Source organism: Elephas maximus, chromosome 10 (genome assembly GCF_024166365.1).
Source record: "Elephas maximus indicus isolate mEleMax1 chromosome 10, mEleMax1 primary haplotype, whole genome shotgun sequence".
NCBI lineage: Eukaryota > Metazoa > Chordata > Mammalia > Proboscidea > Elephantidae > Elephas > Elephas maximus.
In genome coordinates, this window is record NC_064828.1 from 28,150,240 (window position 1) to 28,172,752 (window position 22,513).

Below are 22,513 nucleotides of genomic sequence, written 5' to 3' on the forward strand. Positions count from 1 at the left end.
CTCCAGTGATTTTCTGAAGCCCTAGTTTCCTTGTGCACTGGTACAATTTTCTTCATAGATTTTTCCAGTGGGGCCCACAGGTAAGTGAGCACTGCAAGTTTTATCATTCAATGGAATACTTTCACCTAGTATATATATTCTGTTACTGCTAGACTTACGTTGTTAATGGACAAAATAGTTGGATAGTAGAATTTTTACTATAATAAATGCAAAATGTTAGATAACGAGGTAGTTGATAAGTGAGGAGTAGGAAGGACTAAATTATCTGGTACGTTAGGAGGTGACTCGTGTGTTACGGATTGAATTGTGTCCCCCAAAATATGTGTTGTAAATCCTAATCTCTATGCCTGTGGTTATAATCCAAATGGGTTGTCTTTGTTATGTTAGTGAGGCAGGCAGGATTAGTCACAGGTCTCACTAGAGGGCATGACTCAAGTCACCACCCATACCTTAGTCACCAAACTTACTACCCTTTTTCAAGTCGAGCCCTTACTTGAGTCACACCTTTTATTTTACAAGAGGTAAAAGGAAAAAGGAGCAAGCAGAGAGAGGGAAACCTGATTATCCACCAAGAAAAAAGAGCTGGGCACTCAGTGTGTCCTTTGGGCCCAGGGTCCCTGTGCTGAGAACCCCTAGACCCAGGGGAAGATTAAGGCCAAGACACACGTAGATGTCTAAGGAATGCCAGGCCCACAGATGTTGAAAAGAGGCAAGGACATTACCCCAGAGCTGACAGAAAGAGAAAGCCTTGTGCTAGAGCTGGTACCCTGAATTTGGACTTCAAGCCTCCTAAACTGTGAGAGAATAAATTTCTGTTTGTCAAAGTCATTCACTTGCATTCTTTCTATTATAGTAGCACTTAGATAACTAAGATAGCACTCCTGTCAGAAGTCTTAAAGACAGTGTTTATTTTTGTGGCCTTTCCCTAAAGTGAAATACAATTTATTTCTGAAATAAACTTTTAAAAGTGGAAATCATGTGTCATGACAGATTATAAAACTAAGCTATCAGGAGGGCAGAGCAAGCTCTAACATTAAAAAAAAAAAAAACCCACTGGGTAATTTTTGTCTCTTTTAAGTTGCAAAAAAAAAAAAAAAAGGGTGTGGCATTTTCTCATTGATTTAACATAGTATATATGCTTGACATATATAATTTTTTTTTTTCCTTAAAGCAACACAGAGTGTATTTACAAAAGAGTTAGACCTAACTTTAAATTTTTCTGTCTTTGGAGGCCAGAATTAATTTTTTATGAACCCTAAAAATATAATGCTAATGAGAGAGAGGGACCTCAGTACTACTAAGAAGAAGAGACAGGAACAAAGCACGCCCTTTGGACCTGACTTCCTGTGCTGAGAACCTCTTAGACCCATCAGAAGACTGATGTCAAGACATATGGAGATATCCAAGGAGCTCTGGGCCCACAGATGTTGAAAGAAGATAAGGATCTTCCCCCAGAGCTGACAGAGAGAAAACCTTCCCCTAGAGTTATCACCCTGATTTTGACTTCTAGTCTCCTAAATTGTGAGAGAATAAATTTCTGTTTGCTGAAACCATCCACTTGTTATATTTCTGTTATAGCAGTACGAGGTAACTAAAATGACATACGATAAAGAAAAATAAGGCAGTGTAGAAAACAGGAAGCTGACATGGACGGAGGCAACTGAAATTTTAAATAGTTGTCCAAGAAAGGACTCATGGAGAATATGAAATTTGAGCAAACACTTGAAGGAGATAAAAAAAAAAAAATGGACCTTGTAGATATAAACAAGAGTGTTTCAGGCAGCAGGAAAAGTGAGTGCAAAATCCCCGAGGTGGACGCATGCCTGCAGCGCTTGAAGAATGGCAAGGAGGTCAGTATGGCTGCAGTGGAGAAAGATGAGGAATAAATGAACTTTGAGAGTCCATTGTAAAAACTTTTAAGGCCTCTATCAGATTCAAACTTGTTCCATTGCTAACTAACTTCATCCTCTAATCATTTGGGCAAAGGGAAGAGTGTATGTACTGAGAAGTATACAATGTGAGACAGCAGAATATTGACAGAAAGATAGCGTATTATACTGCAGTAGATTAAAGATGACCACACAATATTTTGGCAAAGAATATTGAATAAACCGTGGACTGCCAGAAGAATGAACAAATCAATATTAGAGGAAGTATGGCCAGGATGTTCTTTAGAAGTGAGGACATAACAGGGCTCTGTCTTGCTTACTTTGGACACACCATCAGGAAAGATGAATTGCTAGAAAAGGACATGCTCTTTGGTAAAGCAGGGAGTCGTGAAAACAAGGGAAATCTTTCATGAGATGGATTGGCACAATAGCTGCTATCATTGGCTCAAAAATGTCAACAATTATGAGGATGACTTAGGACCAGGCGATGTTTTACTGTTATACATAAGGTTGCCGTGAGTTGGAATCGACTAAATGGCAACTAACAACAACAACAACACATTAGTTGCTACTCTTGTCATCTGTGAGGTAAAGTCTAATTCCACTTCCTTTGAATCTGGGCTGCCCTTAGTGAGTTGCTTGACCAATGAAATGTGGCAGAAGTAATGCTATGCCAATTTCCAAATATGCAGAATGAGAGAAAGGAAAATGTTGCATATCTTGTATATATTATAAAAAGATTATAATGGAATATTATGAACAATGTATACCAATAATTTGACAAATAAGTGTACAAATTTCTTGAGAGACACTAACTACTAAATGGAAGCACAAAGCCTTCAGAAATAAATTTATATTTGAAAATCTTCTCACAGAGAAAGCTCCAGCCCCAGATGCCTTCATTGGTAAATTCCACCAAACATTTAAGGAAGAAATCATATCAGTTGTACACAAACTCTCACAGAAAATTTAAGGGAAGACTTCCCAACTCATTCTAAAGGGCCAGCATTAACCTGATACTAAAGCAAACAGAAAAACATTTTACAAAATCCAACATCCATTCTTGATTTAAAAAAAAAAAAAATCAGCAAACTGTGAATGGAAAGGAGCCCCCTCTACCTGATAAAGCCATCTATGAAAAACCTATAACTAGCACCATACTTAATGACAAAAGGCTGGATAGTTTTCCATAATATCAGGAACAAGTCAAGGATATCCACTCTACTTCTATTTAACACTTTGCTGGATGATCTAACAAGTGCAATATGACAATAAAAATGAATAAAATGAATCCATACTGGGATTTAAAAAGAAAAAATGTCTTTATTTGCATACCACATGATCATCTATGAAGCAAATCCTTTTTAATCTATAAAAACTTAGTAAAACTAATAAATGAGCTTTGCAAGTTTGCTGGATATATCAATAAACAAAAATCAATTATATTCCTATATATTAGCAGTGAGCAAATGTAAATCAAAACAAAAAAATTCCATTTAAAATATCTTCTGAAATATGAAGTGCGTAGGGATAAATCTCAAAAAAGATACACAATACCTGTTCACCGAAAACCATAAAACATTGCTGAAAGAAATTAAAAGGGATTTACATAGAGGTATACTGTTTTCATGACTTGCTCTTCACAATTACATTACAGATCTGATAATACTGAAATCAGTATTGCCTCAAGCCTCCTGAATCTAAAATATCAAATATGAAAATGTAAGGCTATACCATGGTCAGTGAGAAGACCTTATGAAATAAATTATGAGATCTTCCTGTAAATCACTAACTGTTTGCATACTCTCTTCATCGCTGCCTTCATGTCTTTATTCCTGAATGTATAGATGACTGGATTCAGAAAAGGAGTGAGTACTGCATCAAAAATAGCAAGAAATTTGTCCATCTGAGAATTGGGGTGTGGCCATGTATACACAAACATGGTTGGACCAAAGAACAAAAGGACAACAGTGATGTGAGCTGATAGAGTTGTAAGGGCCTTGGATGAACCAGCTGAGGAATGTTTCCAAACAGTAAAAAGGATGAAGATGTAGGAGATGACAAGTATGAAGAAAGAACCAACACAGATAAACCCACTGTTGACAGTGACCATGAACTGCAGTCTGTAGGTATCTCTGCAGGCCAGTCGGAGGAGCCTGGGTAGGTCACAGTAAAAGCTGTCCAATACATTAGGTCCACAGAAAGGTAAATTAACTATAAATGCCAGTTGGAAGAGTGAGTGACTGACACCAAGGGCCCAAGAGGCAGCCAGAAACAAAATGCACAGTTTTGGGCTCATAATGGTCTGATAGTGGAGAGGCTTACATATGGCCACATATCTGTCAAAAGCCATGGCTATGAGCAGCACCATCTCTACACCACCAATGACATGGATGAAAAAGATCTGAGTAATGCAGCCTCCAAAGGAGATTACTTTGTGCTTTCTGAAAAGGTCGTATATCATTTTTGGTGAGGTGACAGAGCAGGCTCCCAAGTCAATGAAGGAGAGACTGGCCAGTAGGAAGTACATAGGAGAATGTAAGTGAGGATCTGTAGTAACAGAAAACACAATAAGGATGTTTCCAGTCATGCTTGCCACATAGAGCACAGAGGAGAACACCAGGAGGAGAAGCTGCATCTTCCACAAACTGGTGAGTCCCAGAAACACAAATTCAGATACCGCAGAAGTATTCCCTCCATCCATTGATCCAGCCAATGGGGCTGCCACTGAACTTATGAGAATTAAGAAGATGAGGAAGAAATTGTGATTATGGTGATAATAATGTGTCTTAGATGTGGTGCAGCGACCTCATTATGAGTCAGAAGTATATAGTTACTTAGTTCTCAAATTTACAAAAACAACATAAATCAATATAATCACAGCTTGGGAGTACAACATGATTTAAGCCTATCACCAATAATCATTCCACTATTGCCTGGCCTCAAATTAACAGAAGATTAAAAAGCAAAAATAAAATAAAAATGTTGCTTTCAAATTGATTCTGATGTATGGCTCGCAACCCCATGTGTTACAGAGTAGAAAGGCTCCATAGGGTTTCCTTGGCTGTAATCTTTATGAACGATTTCCAGGCCTTTCTCCACAACTTTACTGGGTGGGTTCAAACCACCAACCTTTACATCAGCAGTTTAGTGCAAACCACCCAGGAAGTGCCAACAGAAGATCCCCATTGCTGTGTGGACAATTGTGACTCATAGCAACCCTATAGGATAAAGTAGAACTGCCTCACAGGGTTTCCAAGGCTGTAAATCTTTACAGAAACAGACTGCTACATCTTTTTCCTGTGGAGCAGCTGGTGAGTTTGAACCACCAACCTTTCCTTTAGCAGCCGAGCACTTAACCACTGCGCCACCAGGGTTCCAACAGAAGATTAAGCAAAACCAAAAGATTCGTGGGTATCCGTGACATGCATCAGCTATTTAAATCACCTCTGATGTTGACTAGTCTTCATTCCCAACTTATTCCATCTTGCTTTTATGGATACTGTCATAATTCTCTTCTCTCCCCACTTTGCACTTGCATTTCTCTGACAAAAAGTAGGGATGAGGGGAAAACATGATTAACAGATGAATTGCCACTTGGAGTGAGAGTTGTCTGAGATATTAATTAAGATTGAATTAGATAGGCTGTAGATTGAGACTGACATAAAGTGACAAGGGTGTGTGAAATTAGAGAGCCCTCAAGGGTAATGGAACAGAAGTATGTGGACTTTCAAAAAAACAAAAAGTAGGGGAAAAAAAGTTGCCGTCGAGTTTATTCCAATTCATAGTAACCCTATAGGGCAGAGTAGAACTGCCCAATTGGGTTTCCAAGAAGTGGCTGATGGATTCAAACCACCAACCTTCTGGTTAGCAGCCTAGCTTTTAACCACTGCACCACCAGGGCTCCTCCCCCCTCCGTCCCCACCCCCCCCCAAAAAAAAGTAAAAAAAACAAAACCCCCCAAAAAAGTAGAACCAGCATTATTTTTCAAAGCCCTAAACTGGCCTCAACACCCAGTAAGGCTTTCATAGGAACCTACATCATCTGGTCTTGCAAGGCTTTCTCCAAACTAATAAACGTGTATTTGGGGGATTTCATCAGTGTCTGTTAAGGCTCATGCCTTAGTGGCCACAGAGGATGTAAAATATCTCTGCAGACAGCTTCGGTCTGTCCATACACATGAAGGTATTGTGGATCAGCATTTGGCATAGTTGAGATATTAAGTTTTAATTCATCATTGTGTCAGCTTCTTCTTGATATCACTTTTCATGTTCATTGGCACCCTCTATCATTTGAAGTACTCATTACCTTCCTGGATTATAAACTATTCTGATATATGACATTGCCCTGCTTACTTTGACTAAAATCCATTCAAATATTTAATCTTGAAGAAAATTTATAATTTCATGCTTTTAATCCATGATTATAAAATGAGAGAAATATGAAGTATTCATAAGTAGCATTTTAGTAGGGCAGGTGAGTTTCCTCCTTAATCTTAAACCATAAAATGCAAAAGGTGACACTGAAGATTTAGTCCTTTAATAAGTATTGTGTTTATATCTGAGTGGGGCATGAGCAGGGAACAGGGTTATGTTCACCTGTGTCCAGATACCCAACTCAGTCGTTTTCCTACAGCAGAGATTAGTCTGAAAACATTAACAAAGGTGATTTTAGTAGTTGCTGGGGTACAGCAGAACAGGTATATTAACATCCTTCATTTTTGCGGCCACAGTTCCAGCCCTTCTCACACAAAAATCCATATGATTGATGCTCTCATTTATCATAGGCCACAAAACTCACAGAGGCTCTCACTGTGTCCCAACCCCAGTTCTGAATCACTACCACTGGCATGGGTCTCTCTATTCTCATGCACCGTTCATGATTATGCCATTACCTCCTAAGCCAATAGTCCATGGTCTAAGATGCATACTTTCTATAATCAAAAACTTTGAGACCCAGAGTAGAGAACTTAGAACAGCCACCTACGTAGCTCATTGGGAAGAGAAAGTCAGCATGGGAAAGGACAAATGGGATGAGCATACACAAGTAGATGGTGGAGGCACTGAGGAGGGGGCCAGGGACCCTCAATATTATTGTTTAAAAGGATCCATGGTCTAGGTGAAGGGAAGCACATGCCCCCAGTGTGATAAGATGAAAATTCATATATCATATATATAAAAACTATTTTGTCTAGGTCGGTCATTATTCAGATAGAAAACATGAGACCCAACAGAGTAAATCGAGTTTCCCAGATTCGTGCAATTGGCACAATTGCGGACCAGAACCCAGATCTCTAAATTCCTAGTTCTGAATGTCAAAGCCTAAAGGAAATAATTAGATACAAAAAGCAAAACTCAAAATTGTGATTTTTCCTGGTTAAAACCAAAACTAACCACAGACATTCATAAAATGTCCATTATTAATACTAAATTACATAGCAGAGTAACAATAATTAAACATTACATAAAATGTGTCTAATTAAAATTATTTTAGTTGTACGATAATAACTTATATTTGTAAAAGTGATTATTCATTGCTAACGCAATTTATGTACCCATTCTTCATGTTTTTCTATTAATGCAACTGCTTGATCAATACAACTGTAAAAAATGCAAGATGATTTTTCTAATAAGCCTATCCTTTGATATTTCTAACTTTTATTTTCCTAAAGGCCAATTAAAATCCAAATTACTTCTTGTACGTTTTACTGACAATTCTTCTTCATCCTGATTTGTTCTTTCTCTAAATCTTTTAAGTCAAAAAACCAAGAAAACAGTTGAAAAATCATGAATTGTACACATAGCAAGTACAATATAAAGTGGTGTAGAATACATCTCAATGAATGGTAAGATAAATATTTTCTGAGTATTTAGTGCTTAAAAAAGTTCAAAGGCAGAAGATATGTGTTAGCTAGAGCATGTGGGAAGGCTACGCCAAGGACATCAACGTTGATCTGGCCTTATAGGAATTAGTGAGAACTGAATAGGGAAAAAGAAGGGGAAGATATGCAATATATGGAAAATGCTTTGAACTACGTAATATGAAAAGACCTTTTTTTTATCATTATTCATGGGTGTAGAGCCCATATTATACCTTGGTCCATATAGAAAGTGGAGCCCTGGTGGGTGCAGTGGTTAAAGCACTCAGCTAATTACTGAAAAGTCGGCAGTTCAAACCAATCAGCCGCTCCACAGGAGAAAGATGTGGCAGTTTGCTTCCATAAAGATTTACAGCCTTGGAAACACTATGGGGCAGTTCTACTCTGTCCTATAGGTCTCTATGAGTCAGGATTGACTGAACAGCAATGGGGGGTATAGAAAGTCTATAGATGGCTTGTGATGGAGAGGTTAATATCACCAGCCTGTAGTAATCCCATGACTTCAGGTAAATGATCTTCATAATTCCTGGTTTCTCTCTCCATCATCTTTTGCAAAAGGTTCAACATGCATAAGGGAAACATTCTCATTTAATAACTTATAGTAAAAAAAGTAGCCATGATTAATGGTCTTCCAGTGAGACAACACCTCAGGCTACATAACATATTTCTTGCTGGGGATTAGATACCATTTAATCTCCAAATCTGCATCTAGCTTTCAACTTGATTTCCTGAAGTATATGAAGAGGCAGAAAGGGGGTGAGGGGGGAAAGAAGAGAAAGAATAACAAAGGTTTAAAATATAGGAAAGATGGGGAAAGGGGGAAAGACATTGACAATGATAAAAAGAAAACAGAAAACATCAGGGTTTGGAAAGGAGAAAGAACTGAACAAGTTTCAGGTAGTATGAAATATGGTAGCTGCTGTTTTTGAAAGCATGCGTAAATTAAAGAGAACATAAATAAAATCAATCTCTCACCTTTAATAAACTGGGCTACTCCTTACTTTCACCTTGGGTAGCTTTTAAGGAAAGAAAGAAAAAGGCAGATGCTCCTATTATCTACCCTGTCAAGCTCACAGAGTTTCTGTGAAAATCACACATGATAATGAACGAAAACATTGTCTTTTACACTGCACAGTAGTATATACATGTAATTCACTGCAGAAAAATGATAACTGTTATGATTTGAGGAGCCTAGCATACACTAAACAGGAGAGTGTACAGAACAACAAACTATAGGCACATAAAATTCTCCCCAAACTATGTTTTCTGTGTGTTTTACCATCCCAGGAGGATTCTGTCCAGTCAGCTGCTGTTACGGAGGATCTCAGTGCAGTGATTTCCAAAGGTCTGTTGTTCTTCTTCAGAGGGAACTTACCACACGGCTCTATGCTTACATTCAAAAGTCCAGAAACTACTTCTTAGTTTTCATCTCTTCTTCAGTTCTAAAAATACAGAAATTCACAGATTGCCTTTCATACATTAGAGTAGAATGGTAATGCTTGAGCTTTGAAGTCAACCAGGCCTGTTATTTAATCCACACTCATTTGCTATCTGAGCATGACAGTGTTATTTGGCTTCTTCGAACTGTCATTTTTCTCATTTCTAAAATGGAGAAAATAATATCTCCCTTACAGAGTTTTGTGAGAAAGAAATAATATATGTAAACAAACAATATCTCTATATATTGAGCACTATCTACATGAGTGATTTTCAAGTACAGAAAATTCCTCAAATTCCAAAACCTCCATTATTCTCAGGTGCTGAAAATAGACCTGGTTTAGGGTAAAGCTTTCATGCCTCTGCTTGCTTTCAGTAGCTTAAGTATACTTGCCAGAAACAATTTTTGCTCTTGAGTGGATCAGATAGCAAATGCCTTAAGGATGTAAGAAGAAGCTTTGTACTCCAACCAGGCTCTGTCTCTTCCAAAACTATAACCCCACAATCCAAGCCTATAAATGCCAATTTTGTCCCTTAAAAATTTTTTTTTTTTTTTTGTATTTCTTAACCACCTCAAGTAACACTGGATATTTCACTTGCCACTTTTTGGGGGATGGTCAAGAGAAGAGAGGGAAAGCCAAGAAAGGTGCTTCAAGAAATTACCAAAGACTGTGCTCATCCAAGTACAAATTTGTGTTGACCTGCCAAACAAAGAAGCCAAACCATACAAACCCTCTTGCTCAGGAAAACAGATTTTTTTTTTGTTTTGTTTTTCTTTTTTTTTGAGGGAGACACATAGAATTCTTTAGTTTAAAACCCACTTTAATTGTACAAGTGGAAAGTAGAGGTAATTTAAGCACTTCAGAAAGTCGGATGGTTACTCAAGAACAAAGTCTTAGACAGTTATACCTAATCGCCTTACCTTCATTTTGTTAATTTAAAATGGATTTGCTTACTATGCGTCAGATGTCAAGAAAGACCAATGTTGTATAAAGTCAATCCTTACCCAAAACCAAAAAAAATCTGTTGCCATCGAGGGGATTCCAACTCATAGCAACCCTATAAGACAGAGTAGAACTGCCTCATAGGGTTTCCAAGGAGTGACTGGTGGATTCGAACTACTGACCTTTTGATTAGCAGCCAAGCCCATTATCATTGTGCCACCAGGGCTCCAATTCTTATCCAACATGTATATAAATATACATCAGGTATTATGTAATGAATGTAATAGAAGCAAATACACGCTCTAGAATATGAATAGAAAGAAATAAATATAATGATGAGAGAAGGCAGTGTGGATAATATGGCATTTGAGTACAGCTTTAAGATATGGGAGATGTTTCAGTGTACAAATACAGGGGTAAGTAAATCATTTTATGCAGATGGAAAAATATGAAAAATTGGTAAGTTCAGTGTACAGTCGACCCTGCATATCTGTAGGTTCTACATTCACAAATTCAACCGTGGATTGAAAATTAAAAAAAAAAAAGTTCATTAAAGCTAAACGTGAATTTCTGCGTGCTGAGCACTATCCTGAAGCCACGCTAATGAAATGATGTGTAGGCAGCCGTACCCTGCTGTAGCCTCCTGCCGTTTCACAGATCCTTAGGATCTCTCCAGCACTCATTTCAGCATTGTTTGCCTTGAATCTTGTCATTATTCCCTAAACAATACAGTACATTAAAACAACTATGTATATAACATTTACATCATATTAGGTGTTATAAGTAATTTAGAGATGATTTAAAGTACACAGGAGGATGTGCATAGGTTGTATGCAAATACTACACTATTTTATATAAGGAAGTTGATCATCCTCGAACTTTGGTATCCAAGGGGTTCCTGGAACCAATCCCCACAAACACCAAGGGATGGCTGTACATTGGGTTAATTGTGAAGCATTCAGATTGTCTATAGCATAGGAATTGTTTTGGAGAGCAGAGGGAAATAAATGGAGAAAGATGGTCAAGATTAGTTTTTGCCTGCTGTTAGGAACTAATCTCTTTAAAAATTGTAAAGTAAGCTTAGGGAGCCAGTGAAGGGGTGGATGCAAATAATCGATGATGAGGCCATTAATTAGGGAAGATGCTCAGTCGGCAAGTGTAGTGGATTAACTGGAGGAAAGACACAAAGGAGAGAAGGAATTCTTTTAAAAGAATGCTGAAGTAAAGCAGATCTGGGAAGCTACACAAATGCACTGGAATCACAGAGTGTAGTCTATAACAATTTAGATGCAGAAAACAGGAACGTTGAGAAGGAAAAAACCAAAGGAATTGGTGGCTGATTAAAGTTGGAGTAAACATGAAGGAGAGTGAAGACAAAGATGACACCAAGATTTTAGCATGAATAAATAGGACAGTGGTGGATCCATTTTTAGAAATCAGGACATAGAATTTTCAAGGGTGGGGAAAATAGATGACCATATTTATTTTAAGTAAATACATTGTTAAATACTAGTGAGATGTTCATGTGGAAATATGGGCAAGGTTATACGGAGAGAAGTCTTGATTCAAAATATAATTTGATAGTTATCTATGTAAAAGTGATAGCTGAATATATAAGAGCAAACTAAGTTCTGAGGGAAAAGGTATGGAAGTAAAAAAGGAAAGGACTGAGATCAAGCATGGAAAATATACATGTTGATAGTGTGAAAAGAGGCAAAGGGGTCAACAAATAAGGCAGAACAACAACATAGGTAGGAAGACAACCAGTGGTGACCCAGAGGAGCCAAAGGAGAGGAACATATCAGGAACGAAAGATAAGAGTGAGCAAAGGGAAGGAATAGAGAAAATTTGTTACAGTGAGTAAAACAAGAATATAAGAAAATTGAGCTACTGTAAAATTTGCATAAATTTCCTATTTTGTAAATGTGTAGTGTTGGCCTTGTAGGCACACATTATAAGTGTCAAATGATTAATTAATAAATGAATAATATGATGGGTACAATAATGAGTTGTCAATTAATGAATTAATAAACTCCATTAGAGGTTGGATGACATTGTTTTCAGAGAACCTACATACTACTCTGTTGTGACACTCAACAGCAACAGTCGCAAACCAGAAAGCAATCAAAAAGCACTATAACCCTGATGATGACAGGAGTTGGGAAGTGGAATGCAGGTAAGGCAGAAGGAAACAAAGGACAAAGAGGTTTCTGGGCTTTGGAGGATAGACCGGCAAATGGCCAGGCTGTCCATAAAGCACAGGCCAGACAGGAAGGCACACAAGGCCAACAAACGAGAGCTAAGCAGTTAGGAAAACTTGGAAAGGAGAATGAGCAGTCATAGGATAAGCTGATTCTTCCCCGGCATTCTTCTACAGCTCTAGCCTCATCCTTGAAGGCTGAGATGTTCTCTTTCTCTGTCCACCTCTTTAACTGCTCCTACACAGTGGCTCTCCTTCATAGTGCCTAATTCCCATTCTGTTTTCCTTCTCTAGTGCCAACAGCAGCCTGCCATACAGAAGGCTGACATCACACTGACTTTAGGAAAATTTAATTCTGTCATGCCTAGAACATAGAAGCATTGGCTCACTGATTTACTCACTACAGACTTTATTTTTATCCCCCCTCCTACCTGTTTTGCCAAGGAAACTAAGAGCACAGCATCATTAAAGATTCAGATATGGTCCCTAAAACTCATCTGGATCCTATTCAGGATCATCATACACAAATAAAAAGCAGCAGCTAATTACAGCACTACCAGAGGGTAGTGACCAAGTGATGATGCTGCAGAGATCTGGGATTGCCAGAGTGAGATCACTTGGCCTGGGGGGACTATCTCCTACTGTGGTTTTGGTTTTCCCATGGTAGCCAAAGTGGAGAGGCTGTATTAACGAGGAGAAATCAGAGGTTTGTCATTTTCTTGGGACAAAGAGAACTTTTGCCATTTTCTAGAGCTACCTTGCATCCTTATTTTTTAATGACTGTTGTTGCCTTTAGGTGCCGTGCCGTTGAGTTTGTTCCGACTCACAGCGACCCTAAGTACAAAAGAATGAAACACTGCCTAGTCCTGCATCATCCTCACAATCTTTGCCATGTTTGGCCCATTATTGCAGCCACTGTGTCAATTCATCTCATTTAGGGTCTTCCTCTTTTTCACTGACCTTCTATTTTACCAAGAGTTATGTCCTTCTCCAGGGACTGGTCCCACTTCATAACATGTCCAAAGTCTGTGAGACAAGTTTCACCCTCTTTTCTAAGGAGCGTACTGGCTGTACTACCTCCAAGACAGATTAGTTTGTTCTTCTGGAACTCCACGGTATATTCAATATTCTTTGCCAACACCATAATTAAAATGCATCAATTCTTCTTCAGTCTTCCTTATTCAATATCCAGCTTGGCATGTATATAACCCACCAACCCACTGCCGTTGAGTCGATTCCGACTCATAGCGACCCTATAAGACAGAGTAGAACTGCCCCATAGAGTTTCCAAGGAGCGCCTGGCGGGTTCGAACTGCTGACCTTTTGGTTAGCAGCCGTAGCACTTAACCACTATGCCTCCAGGGTTTCCGCATGTATCAGGTGCATCTAAAGGTGAATAAAAATAAATATGTCTTTAATTTTTTTAATGACAAGAGGCAACAAAACTTCCCGATTTAATCATTTGATTGTTTCGATGTTGTTTGTTGTTATTGTAGTGGTTGTTAGGTGCCATCGTGTCATTCCGATTCATAGGTACCCTATGTACAACAGAATGAAACACTGTCCAGTCCTGAGTCATCCTCACTATCTTTCCTATGTTTGAACCCGTTATTGCAGGCACTGTATCAATCTGTCTCATCAAGGGGCTTCCTCTTCTTCACTGACCTCTACCTTACCAAGCTTGATGTCCTTACCAAGCATGATGTCTGATGACATTTCCAAAATACGTGAGACGAAGTCTCACCACCCTTGCTTCAAGGAGCACTTAGGCTATATTTCTTCCAACACAGAATTGTTGGTTCTTTAGTCCATGGTATATTCAATGTTCTTCACCAATTCCATAAAATAAAGGCATCAAGTCTTCTTTGGCCTTCCTTGTTCATTGCCCAGCTTTTGCATGCACATGAGGCCATTGAAAATATCATGGCTTGGGTCAGGCGCACCTTAGTCTTCAAAATGACATCTTTGCTTTTCAAAACTTTAAAGAACTTTTGCAGCAGATTTGGCCAATGCAATGCGTCTTTTGATTCCTTGACTGCTGCTTCCATGGGCATTGACTGTGGACCAAAGTAAAATGAAATCATTGACAACTTCAATGTATTTTCCTGTTTATCATGATGTTGCTTATCAGACCAGTTGTGAGAATTTTTGTTATCTTTATGTTGAGGTGCAATCCATACTGAAGGCTGTAGTCTTTGATCTTCATAGGTAAGTGTTTCAAGTCCTTTTTGCTTTCAGCAAGCAAAATTGGGTTATCTGCATATTACAGGATGTTAGTGAGTCTTCCTCCAATCCCGATGTTGTGTTCCTGTTTATATAGTCCAGTTTCTCAGATTGTTTGTTCACCATACAGATTGAATAAGAGTAGTGAAAGGATACAACCATGACACACACCTTTCCTGACTTTAAACCATGCAGTATCCCCTTGTTCTGTTGGAACATCTGACTCTTGGTCTATGCACAGGTTCCACATAAGCACAATTAAGTCTTCTGGAATTCTCATTTTTTACAATGTTACTAAATATTTGTTATGATCCACACAGTAGAATGCCTTTATATAGTCAATAAAACACAAGTGAACATTTTTCTGGTATTCTCTGCTTTTAGCCAAGATCCATCTGACATCCACAATGATATCCCTCATTCCATGTCCTCTTTTTTATTTTATTTTTTTTATACTTTAGATGAAGGTTTACAGGACAAACTAGTTTCTCATTAAAGAGTTAGTATACATATTGCTTTAGGACATTGGTTAAAAACCCCATGACATGTCCACACTCTCCCTTCTCAACCTTGGGTTCCCTATTACCAGCTTTGCTGTCCCCTCCTGCCTTCTAGACCTTGCCCCTGGGCTGGTGTGCCCCTTTAGTCTCATTTTCTTCTATGGGCCTCTCCAATCTTTGGCCGAAGCATGAACCTCAGGAGAGACTTCATTACTGAGCTGAAGGAGTGTCGGGGGAACATACCCTCAGCGTTTCTCCAGTCTTTATCAGGCCAGCAAGTCTGGTCTTTCCTTTTGAGTTAGAGTTTTGTTCTACATTTTTTCTCCAGCTCTGTCCAGTACCTTGTATTCTGATCCATGTCAGAGCAGTCAGTGGTGGTAGCCATGCACCATCAAGTTTTATTGGACTCAGTTTGGGGGAGGCCGTGGTAGATGTAGTCCATTAGTCCTTTGGACTAATCTTTCCCTTGTATCTTTAGTTTTCTTCATTATTCCTTGCTCCCAAAACAGTGAGACCAGTGGAGTATCCTAGATGGCCACTCACAGGCTTTTAAGATCCCAGATGCTACTCACCAAAGTAGAATGAAGAATGTTTTCTTTATAAACTATGTTATGTCAATTGAGCTAGATGTTCCCTCAGTCCATGCTGTTGGTTGTGGCTTATATCCTGTTAACGCTGTGTATTAGGGCCTCTAGTTAGTGTTGATCCTATTTTTTCTTCTATGAACTTCATAGTTTTTGGCTTTACATATAGGTCTTTGATCCAGTTTGAATTAGTTTTTATATATGGTGTGAGGTATGGGTCCTGTTTCATTTTTTTGCAAATGGACATCCAGTTTTGTCAGCACAATTTGTTTAAAAAGTCCATTTTGTGGACTTTGGGCCCCTGTAGAAGATCAGGTGACCCCAGGTGGCTGGATTTACATCTGGGTTCTCAATTCTGTTCCATTGGTCCGTGTATTTGTCATTGTATCAGGACCAGGCTGTTTTGATTGTTGTAGCTGTAGAGTAGGTTCTGAGGCCAGGTAATGCCAGTCCTCCTACTTAATTCTCCTTTTTAATAGTGCTTAACTTATCTGGGGCTTCTTCCCTTTCTGTATAAAGTTAATGATAATTTTTTCCATCTCTTTAAAGAATGTTGTTGGTATTTGGATCCGGATTGCATTGTATTTGTACTGCTTTAGGTAGAATTGTCGTTTTCACAATGTTGAGTATACCTATCCGTGAGCATGGTATGTTTTTCCATTTATGTAGATCTCTTTTGGTTTCTTGCAGTAGTATTTTGTAGTTTTCTTTGTATAGGTCTTTTACATCCCTGGTTAGATTTATTCCTAAGTATTTTATTTTTTAGGGGCGATTATAAATCGTATTGTTTTCCAGATGTCCTTTTCATCATTCTCTTTATTGGTGTATAGGAATCCAACTGATTTTTTATGTTTATCTTGTATCCTGGTGCTCTGCTGAACCTTTCTATTAGTTCCAGTAGTTTTCTCATGGAATCCTTTGGGTTTTCTATGCATAGTATATCATCTGCAAATAGGGACAGTTTAACTTCTTCATTACCAATTTGGATGCCTTTTATTTCTGTTTCTTGCCTTATTGCTCAAGTTAGGAGTTCCAACACAATGTTAAATAGGAGTGCTGATAAAGGGTATCCTTGTCTTGTTTGTGTTCTCAAGGGGAATGTTTTCAGCCTCTTTTCATTGAAAATGATGTTGGCTGTTGGTTTTGCATAGATGCCCTTTATTATGTTGAGAAATTTCTCTTCTATATCTGTTTTATTGAGAGTTTTTAATCAGGAATGAGTGCCTTTCTGCATCGATTGAGATGACTATGTTACTCTTTTTTTTTTTTTTTCCTGTTTTTGATGTGGATTACGTTGATTGATTTTCTAATGTTAACCCATCCTTGCATGCCTGGTATGAATCCTGCTTGGTCATGGTGTATTATTTTTTTGCTATGATGCTGAATGCTATTGGCTAGAAGTTTGCTGAGAATTTTTGCATCTATATTCATGAGAGACATTGGTCAGCAATTTTCTTTTTTTGTGTTTTTTTGCCTGGTTTTGGCATCAGTGTTATGCTGGCTTCATAGAATGAATTTGGAAGTATCAGTTCCTTTTCTATGCTCTGAAATAGTTTGAGTAGTACTGGTGTAAGCTCTTCTCTGAATGCTTGGGAGAATTCTCCCCCAAAGCCATCTGGGCCAGAGCTTTTGCTTCTTGGGAGTTTTTTGTTTGTTTGTTTTTTTACCTTTTCAATCTCTTCTCTTGTTATGGGTCTGTTCAGATTTTCAACATCACTTTGTGTTAGTTTGGGTAGGTAATGTGTTTCTAGAAATTTGTCCATTTCCTCTAAGTTTTCAAATTTGTTGGAGTATTGTTTTTCATAATACTCTGTTATGATCCTTTTTTATTTCAGTTGGGTCTGTTGTAATGTCCCCGATTTTGTTTATTTGGGTTATTTGCATCCTCTCCTGTTTTTCTTTGGTCAGTTTGGCCAATGGTTTGTCAATTTTGTTGATCCTTTCAAAGAACTAACTTCTGGTTTTGTTGATTCGTTCTATTGCTTTTCTATTCTCTATTTCATTTATTTCTGCTCTGATCTTTATTATTGCCTTTGTTCTGGTGCCTGTGGGCTCCTTTTACTGTTCTCTTTGTATTTGTTCAAGCTAATGTTCTGATTTTATCCCTTTCTTCTTTTTTTGATATGTGCATCTATTGCTATAAATTGACTTCTGAGGACTGCCTTTGCTGTGTCTGAAAGGTTTTGGTATGATGTGTTTTCATTCTTGTTTGATTCTAGGAATTTTTTGATTCCATTTCTGATTTCTTCTATTACCCAGTGATTTTTAAGCAGGGTGTTATTCAGTTTCTATTTGTAATTTTTTTTTTTTTTCCTTGCTCTTCCTGTTGTTAATTTCTACTTTGATGGTGTTGTGGTCAGAGAAGATACTTTGTATTATCCCAGTGTTTTGGATTTTGTTGAGGATTGCTCTGTGGCCTAAGATATGGTCTATTCTGGAGACTGTTCCATGTGCATTGGAAAATAATGTGTATTTTGCAGCTGTTGGGTGGAGTGCTCTGTATATGTCTATGAGGTCAAGTTGGCTGATTGTGCCCTTTAGCTCTTCTGTATCTTTGTTGAGTTTCTTTGTAGATGTTCTGTCCTTTACCCAGAGTGGTGTGTTGAAGAGTCTTGCTATTATTGTGGAACTGTCAATTTGTCTTTTCCTTGCTGTTAGTTTGTTTTATGTATTTTGGAACCCTGTCATTGGGTGCGTAGACATTTATTATGGTTAAGTCTTCATGCTGGATTGTCCCTTCAATCATCATATAGTGCCCTTTTTGTCTTTTGTAGTGGATTTTGTTTTTAAGTCTATTTTATCTGAGACTAGTATTGCCACTCCTGCTCTTTTTTGGTAGTTATTTGCTCGATATGTTTTTTTTCCATCCTTTGATTTTTAATAAATTTACATCTTTATTCCTAAGGTGTGTCTCTTATACATAGCATGTGGATGGATCCTGGTTTTTTTTTTTTTTTTTTTTATCCGTTCTGACCCTGTCTCTTTACAGGTACATTTAGGCCATTTACATTCAGTGTAATTATTGATAGGTGTGAGTTTATTGCTGTAATTATGTAGTACTGTTTTTGTTTGTTTGTTTATTTTATGGTGCTGATATTTTCTTTGTTCATGTTACTCTCCTGTGCTGAATTCCTTTTGTTTGTGGATTTTTTTTTTCTTTTGTTTTACTGAGACTTTATGTTTTTCTTCTTTATTTTGATGTGTAGGCTTGCTGACTTTCTTTGTGGTTACCTTGAAATTTACCCTTATCTTCCTAGGTTTGAACCAGTCTATTATTATTTGGTATCACCTTGCCTTCCTTTCTTTTAGAAAGTTCTATACCTACACTGTTTATTCCCTCTTTTATTGTTCTGATGTTTTTGTCATTTACAGATTAACCTCTTGGTTCCCTGTTGTAATTCTTTTGGTTTTGGATAGTCCTTGATAGTTCATTTCCTAGGTTAGTGTCTGGCTGATACAATCTAGCATCCTAGATTCAGGCTGTGGTCTGATATTGTTTGTTCTCAGACCAGAGGACTCCCTTTAATAGCTCTTGTAACTTTCATTTGGTTTTTACATGATCCCTTAATTTCTGTTTATCTGGAAATGTCCTAATTTCACCATCATATTTGAATGAGAGTTTTGCAGTATATATTATTCTTGGCTGGCAAGTTTTTTCTTTCAAGATTTTATATATGTCATTCCATTGCCCCTTGTCTGCCTGGTTTCTGCTAAATAATCAGGGTTTAGTCTTATTGTTTCTCCTCTGTATGTGACTTTGTTTTTCTCAAGCTGCTCGCAGGATTTTTTCTTCATCTTTGGTTTTAGTGAGTGTGATTATGATATACCTTGGTGATTTTCTTTAGGGATCTATCCTATATGGGGTTTGTTGAGCTTCTTGGATGGTCAGCTTTTCATCTTTCTTGATACTAGAGAACTTTTCTGTCAGCAATTCTGCAATGATCCTCTCTGTGTTTTCCATTTTCTCCCCCCGTTTTGGAACTCCGATCCCTTGCAAATTTTTTTGTTTTGATTGTATCCCACATAATTCTCAGGGTTTCTTCATTTTTCTTCTTTCTTTCTTCTGATTTTTCCCCAAACTGAGTTGTATTCAAGTGTTTTTCTTCAATTTCACTGATCCTGTCATCCATCGTTTCAAACCTGCTCCTCAGCCCTTCTATGGCACTGTCCATTTCTGATATCTTGTTTATCTTTTGGATTTCTAGTTGTTTTTGTATGATTTCTACTTGTGAATTTATTTTGATATTTTGCTTCTGTATTATTTTCCTGAATTTTTCCATTTTTGTCTGTATTTTCCATGAATTTGTCATTTTTTTCTCATTTTTGTCAGCTATTTGCCTCAACTCTTGGACGGCTCTGAATATTAGAGATTTGAATTGCCTGTCAGGTAATTCTAGTGCCTTTTCTTCTACTGCAAAGCCATCTGGTGTTTCATTTTAGACACCTACTGGAACTGTCCTCTCCTTTTTAAAAAAAAAAAAAAAATATGTTTTGGTATTGTTTGCTTTCTCAGGATATTCAGTAGTTATTTTCTTTGTTTCTTGATTGTAGAGTTTTGTGTTTCAGCCCGCTTTTTTATTTTGTTTCTTATGTCTGAGCAGGCGGGCTGTGTGTTCTTTGTTGTTTGCTCATCTGTAAAATTGTGGGCATGATATTTTTCCCCTTCTTGTCCACTGCCTTGTTCTCAATCTTAGGGAAAAAGCACTGAGTCTTTCACCATTGAATATGGTGTTAGCTGTAGATTTTTATTGATGCCTTTGGTCAGATTAAGGAAATTCTTTTCTGTTCCTTTTGGTGAGGGTTTTTTATTATGAATAGATACTAAATTTTGTCAAATGTTTTTTCTGCATCTATTAAGGCAATCATGTGGTATTACGTTTTTAGTCTGTTGAGTTGTTTTTAACTACTAAGCTAGCCTTGCATTCGTTGGATAATGCCCCCATTGCTGTGATGCATTTATCCTTTTTTATGCATGTTTGAATTTGATTTCATAGTATGTTGTTGAGTATTTTTGAGTTTGTGGTCATCATGGATATTGGCCTGTAGGCTTCTGTTTTTGAAATGTCTTTGTATAGTTTTGATATCAGAGCAATTTTGGCCTCATATTTTGAACTGAGAAGTGTTTCCTTCCTATTTTCTGAAAAAGATTGGTAAGTTGATGTTATTTCTTGCTGAAATGCTTGGTAGACCTTGCCAATGAAATCATCTGGGCCTGGAGTTTTCTCTGTTGGATGGGTTTATAACTAAGAATTTGATTTCCGTAAGAGATATAAGACTATCTGAGTTACCTATTTCTTCTTAAGTGAGCTTTGGTAGTTTTTGTCTTCCTAGGAATTAGAACATTAATTTGTCAAAATTATGGTCACGAGTTACTTATAGCATTTCATTATTATATTCTTAATGTATGTAGAGTGTGTAGTGAAGTCACATCTTTCATTGCTGATAATGGTAATTTAGTCTTGTCTTTTTTTCTTGGTCACTCTGGTTATGGGTTTCTCAATTTTATTCATCTCTTCCAAAAAACCATAGCATTATTACTTTATAGATTTTTCTATTTTCAAATTTTTGCTATTATCATTATTTCTTTTCTTCTGCTTGTTTGTATTTACTTTTCTTTTTCTTTAATTTCTTAAGGTGAAAGAATATTGACTTAATAACTTCCTTACCTTCTGTTAACATTTAATATTATAAACTCCCTTCTAAGTATTCTTTTAGTTGCATCCTGTGAATTTTGATATTGTATTTTTACTTTTATTCAACTCAAAATATATTGTAATTTCCTTTATGACTACCTTTAGACTCATGTGCTGTTTGAAGTTTGTTGCTTAATCTTCAAATATTTGCAGAGTTTCCAGATATCTTTCTATTCCTTATTTTTAGTTTAATCCTGCTATTGTCAAAGAATGTATTTTTTTTATTAGTTCATTTTTTTTTTTTTAATTTGGGGCCACTATGAGTTAATTTTGATAAGGTTTGTCAAATGCTCCAGAATATGGTGTATCTTGGTGAATTGTTCTATGTGCACTTGAAAAAAAAAAAAAAAAAAAAAACTGCACTCTGCAGTTATTGAATGGAATATCCTATAAATGATTTTTAGATTAAGTTGGCTGATAGTGTCATTTAGGTCTTCCATCTCCTAACTGATTTCTTTGTATATTTGCTCTGTCAGTTATAGAGAGGTGTGTCTGAGTATAAATGTGTATTTGTCTATTCCTCTTTTTAGTTCTATCAATTTTTGTCTCATGTGTTTTGAATCTCTGTAATTAAGAGCAAACATATTTATGATTTTTATGTCTTTTTGGTGAATCAACCCATTTATAAATGTGTAATGTCCATTTTTATCTCTAGTACCTTTTTTCTGAAGTCTACTTTGTTTAATATTAATATAACCATTCCCATTTTCTTTTGATTAACATTTACATGATATATTTTCCATTTACTTTTAACCTACCTATTTGTTTACATTTAAAATGGGTGTCGTGGAGACAGAATATAATTGGGTCTTTTTTATTTCAGTATGAAAACCTCTCTTTCATTGCTGTGTTTAGGTCAGTTATTAATATGGTTACATTTAGATCTTCCATTTTACCACTTATTTTCTGTTTGTCCCTTCTGTTTTTACTTCACTTTTCTCCCCTTTCTTGCCTCCTTTAAATTATTCGAGTAAATTTTAGAATTTGATTTAAATTTTTATATTGACTATTGGATATATGTCTTTGTTGTTGTCTTTTGTTGTTGCTGTATTAGTGGTTCTCTAGGGATTACAATATGCATACTTAACCTTTTACAGCCTATTTAGATTTAATATTTTACCATTTCAAACAAATGTAAAAACTTTACAATGATATAGTTCTCTTT

General features: G+C 37.0%; 1 protein-coding gene across 1 annotated transcript; it reads right to left on the reverse strand.

The window, feature by feature from the left end:
• Nucleotides 1-3,654: 3,654 nt before the first annotated feature.
• On the reverse strand, nt 3,655-4,593 carry LOC126084517 (olfactory receptor 4F3/4F16/4F29). Its single transcript, XM_049899132.1, has one exon. It carries the CDS (start codon nt 4,591-4,593, stop codon nt 3,655-3,657), a length of 939 nt encoding a protein of 312 aa, XP_049755089.1.
• Nucleotides 4,594-22,513: the final 17,920 nt, after the last annotated feature.

Coding starts and splice junctions, on each gene's coding strand:
- LOC126084517 (XM_049899132.1), bottom strand. CDS start 4,593: ATGGATGGAGGGAATACTTCTGCGGTATCTGAATTTGTGTTTCTGGGA.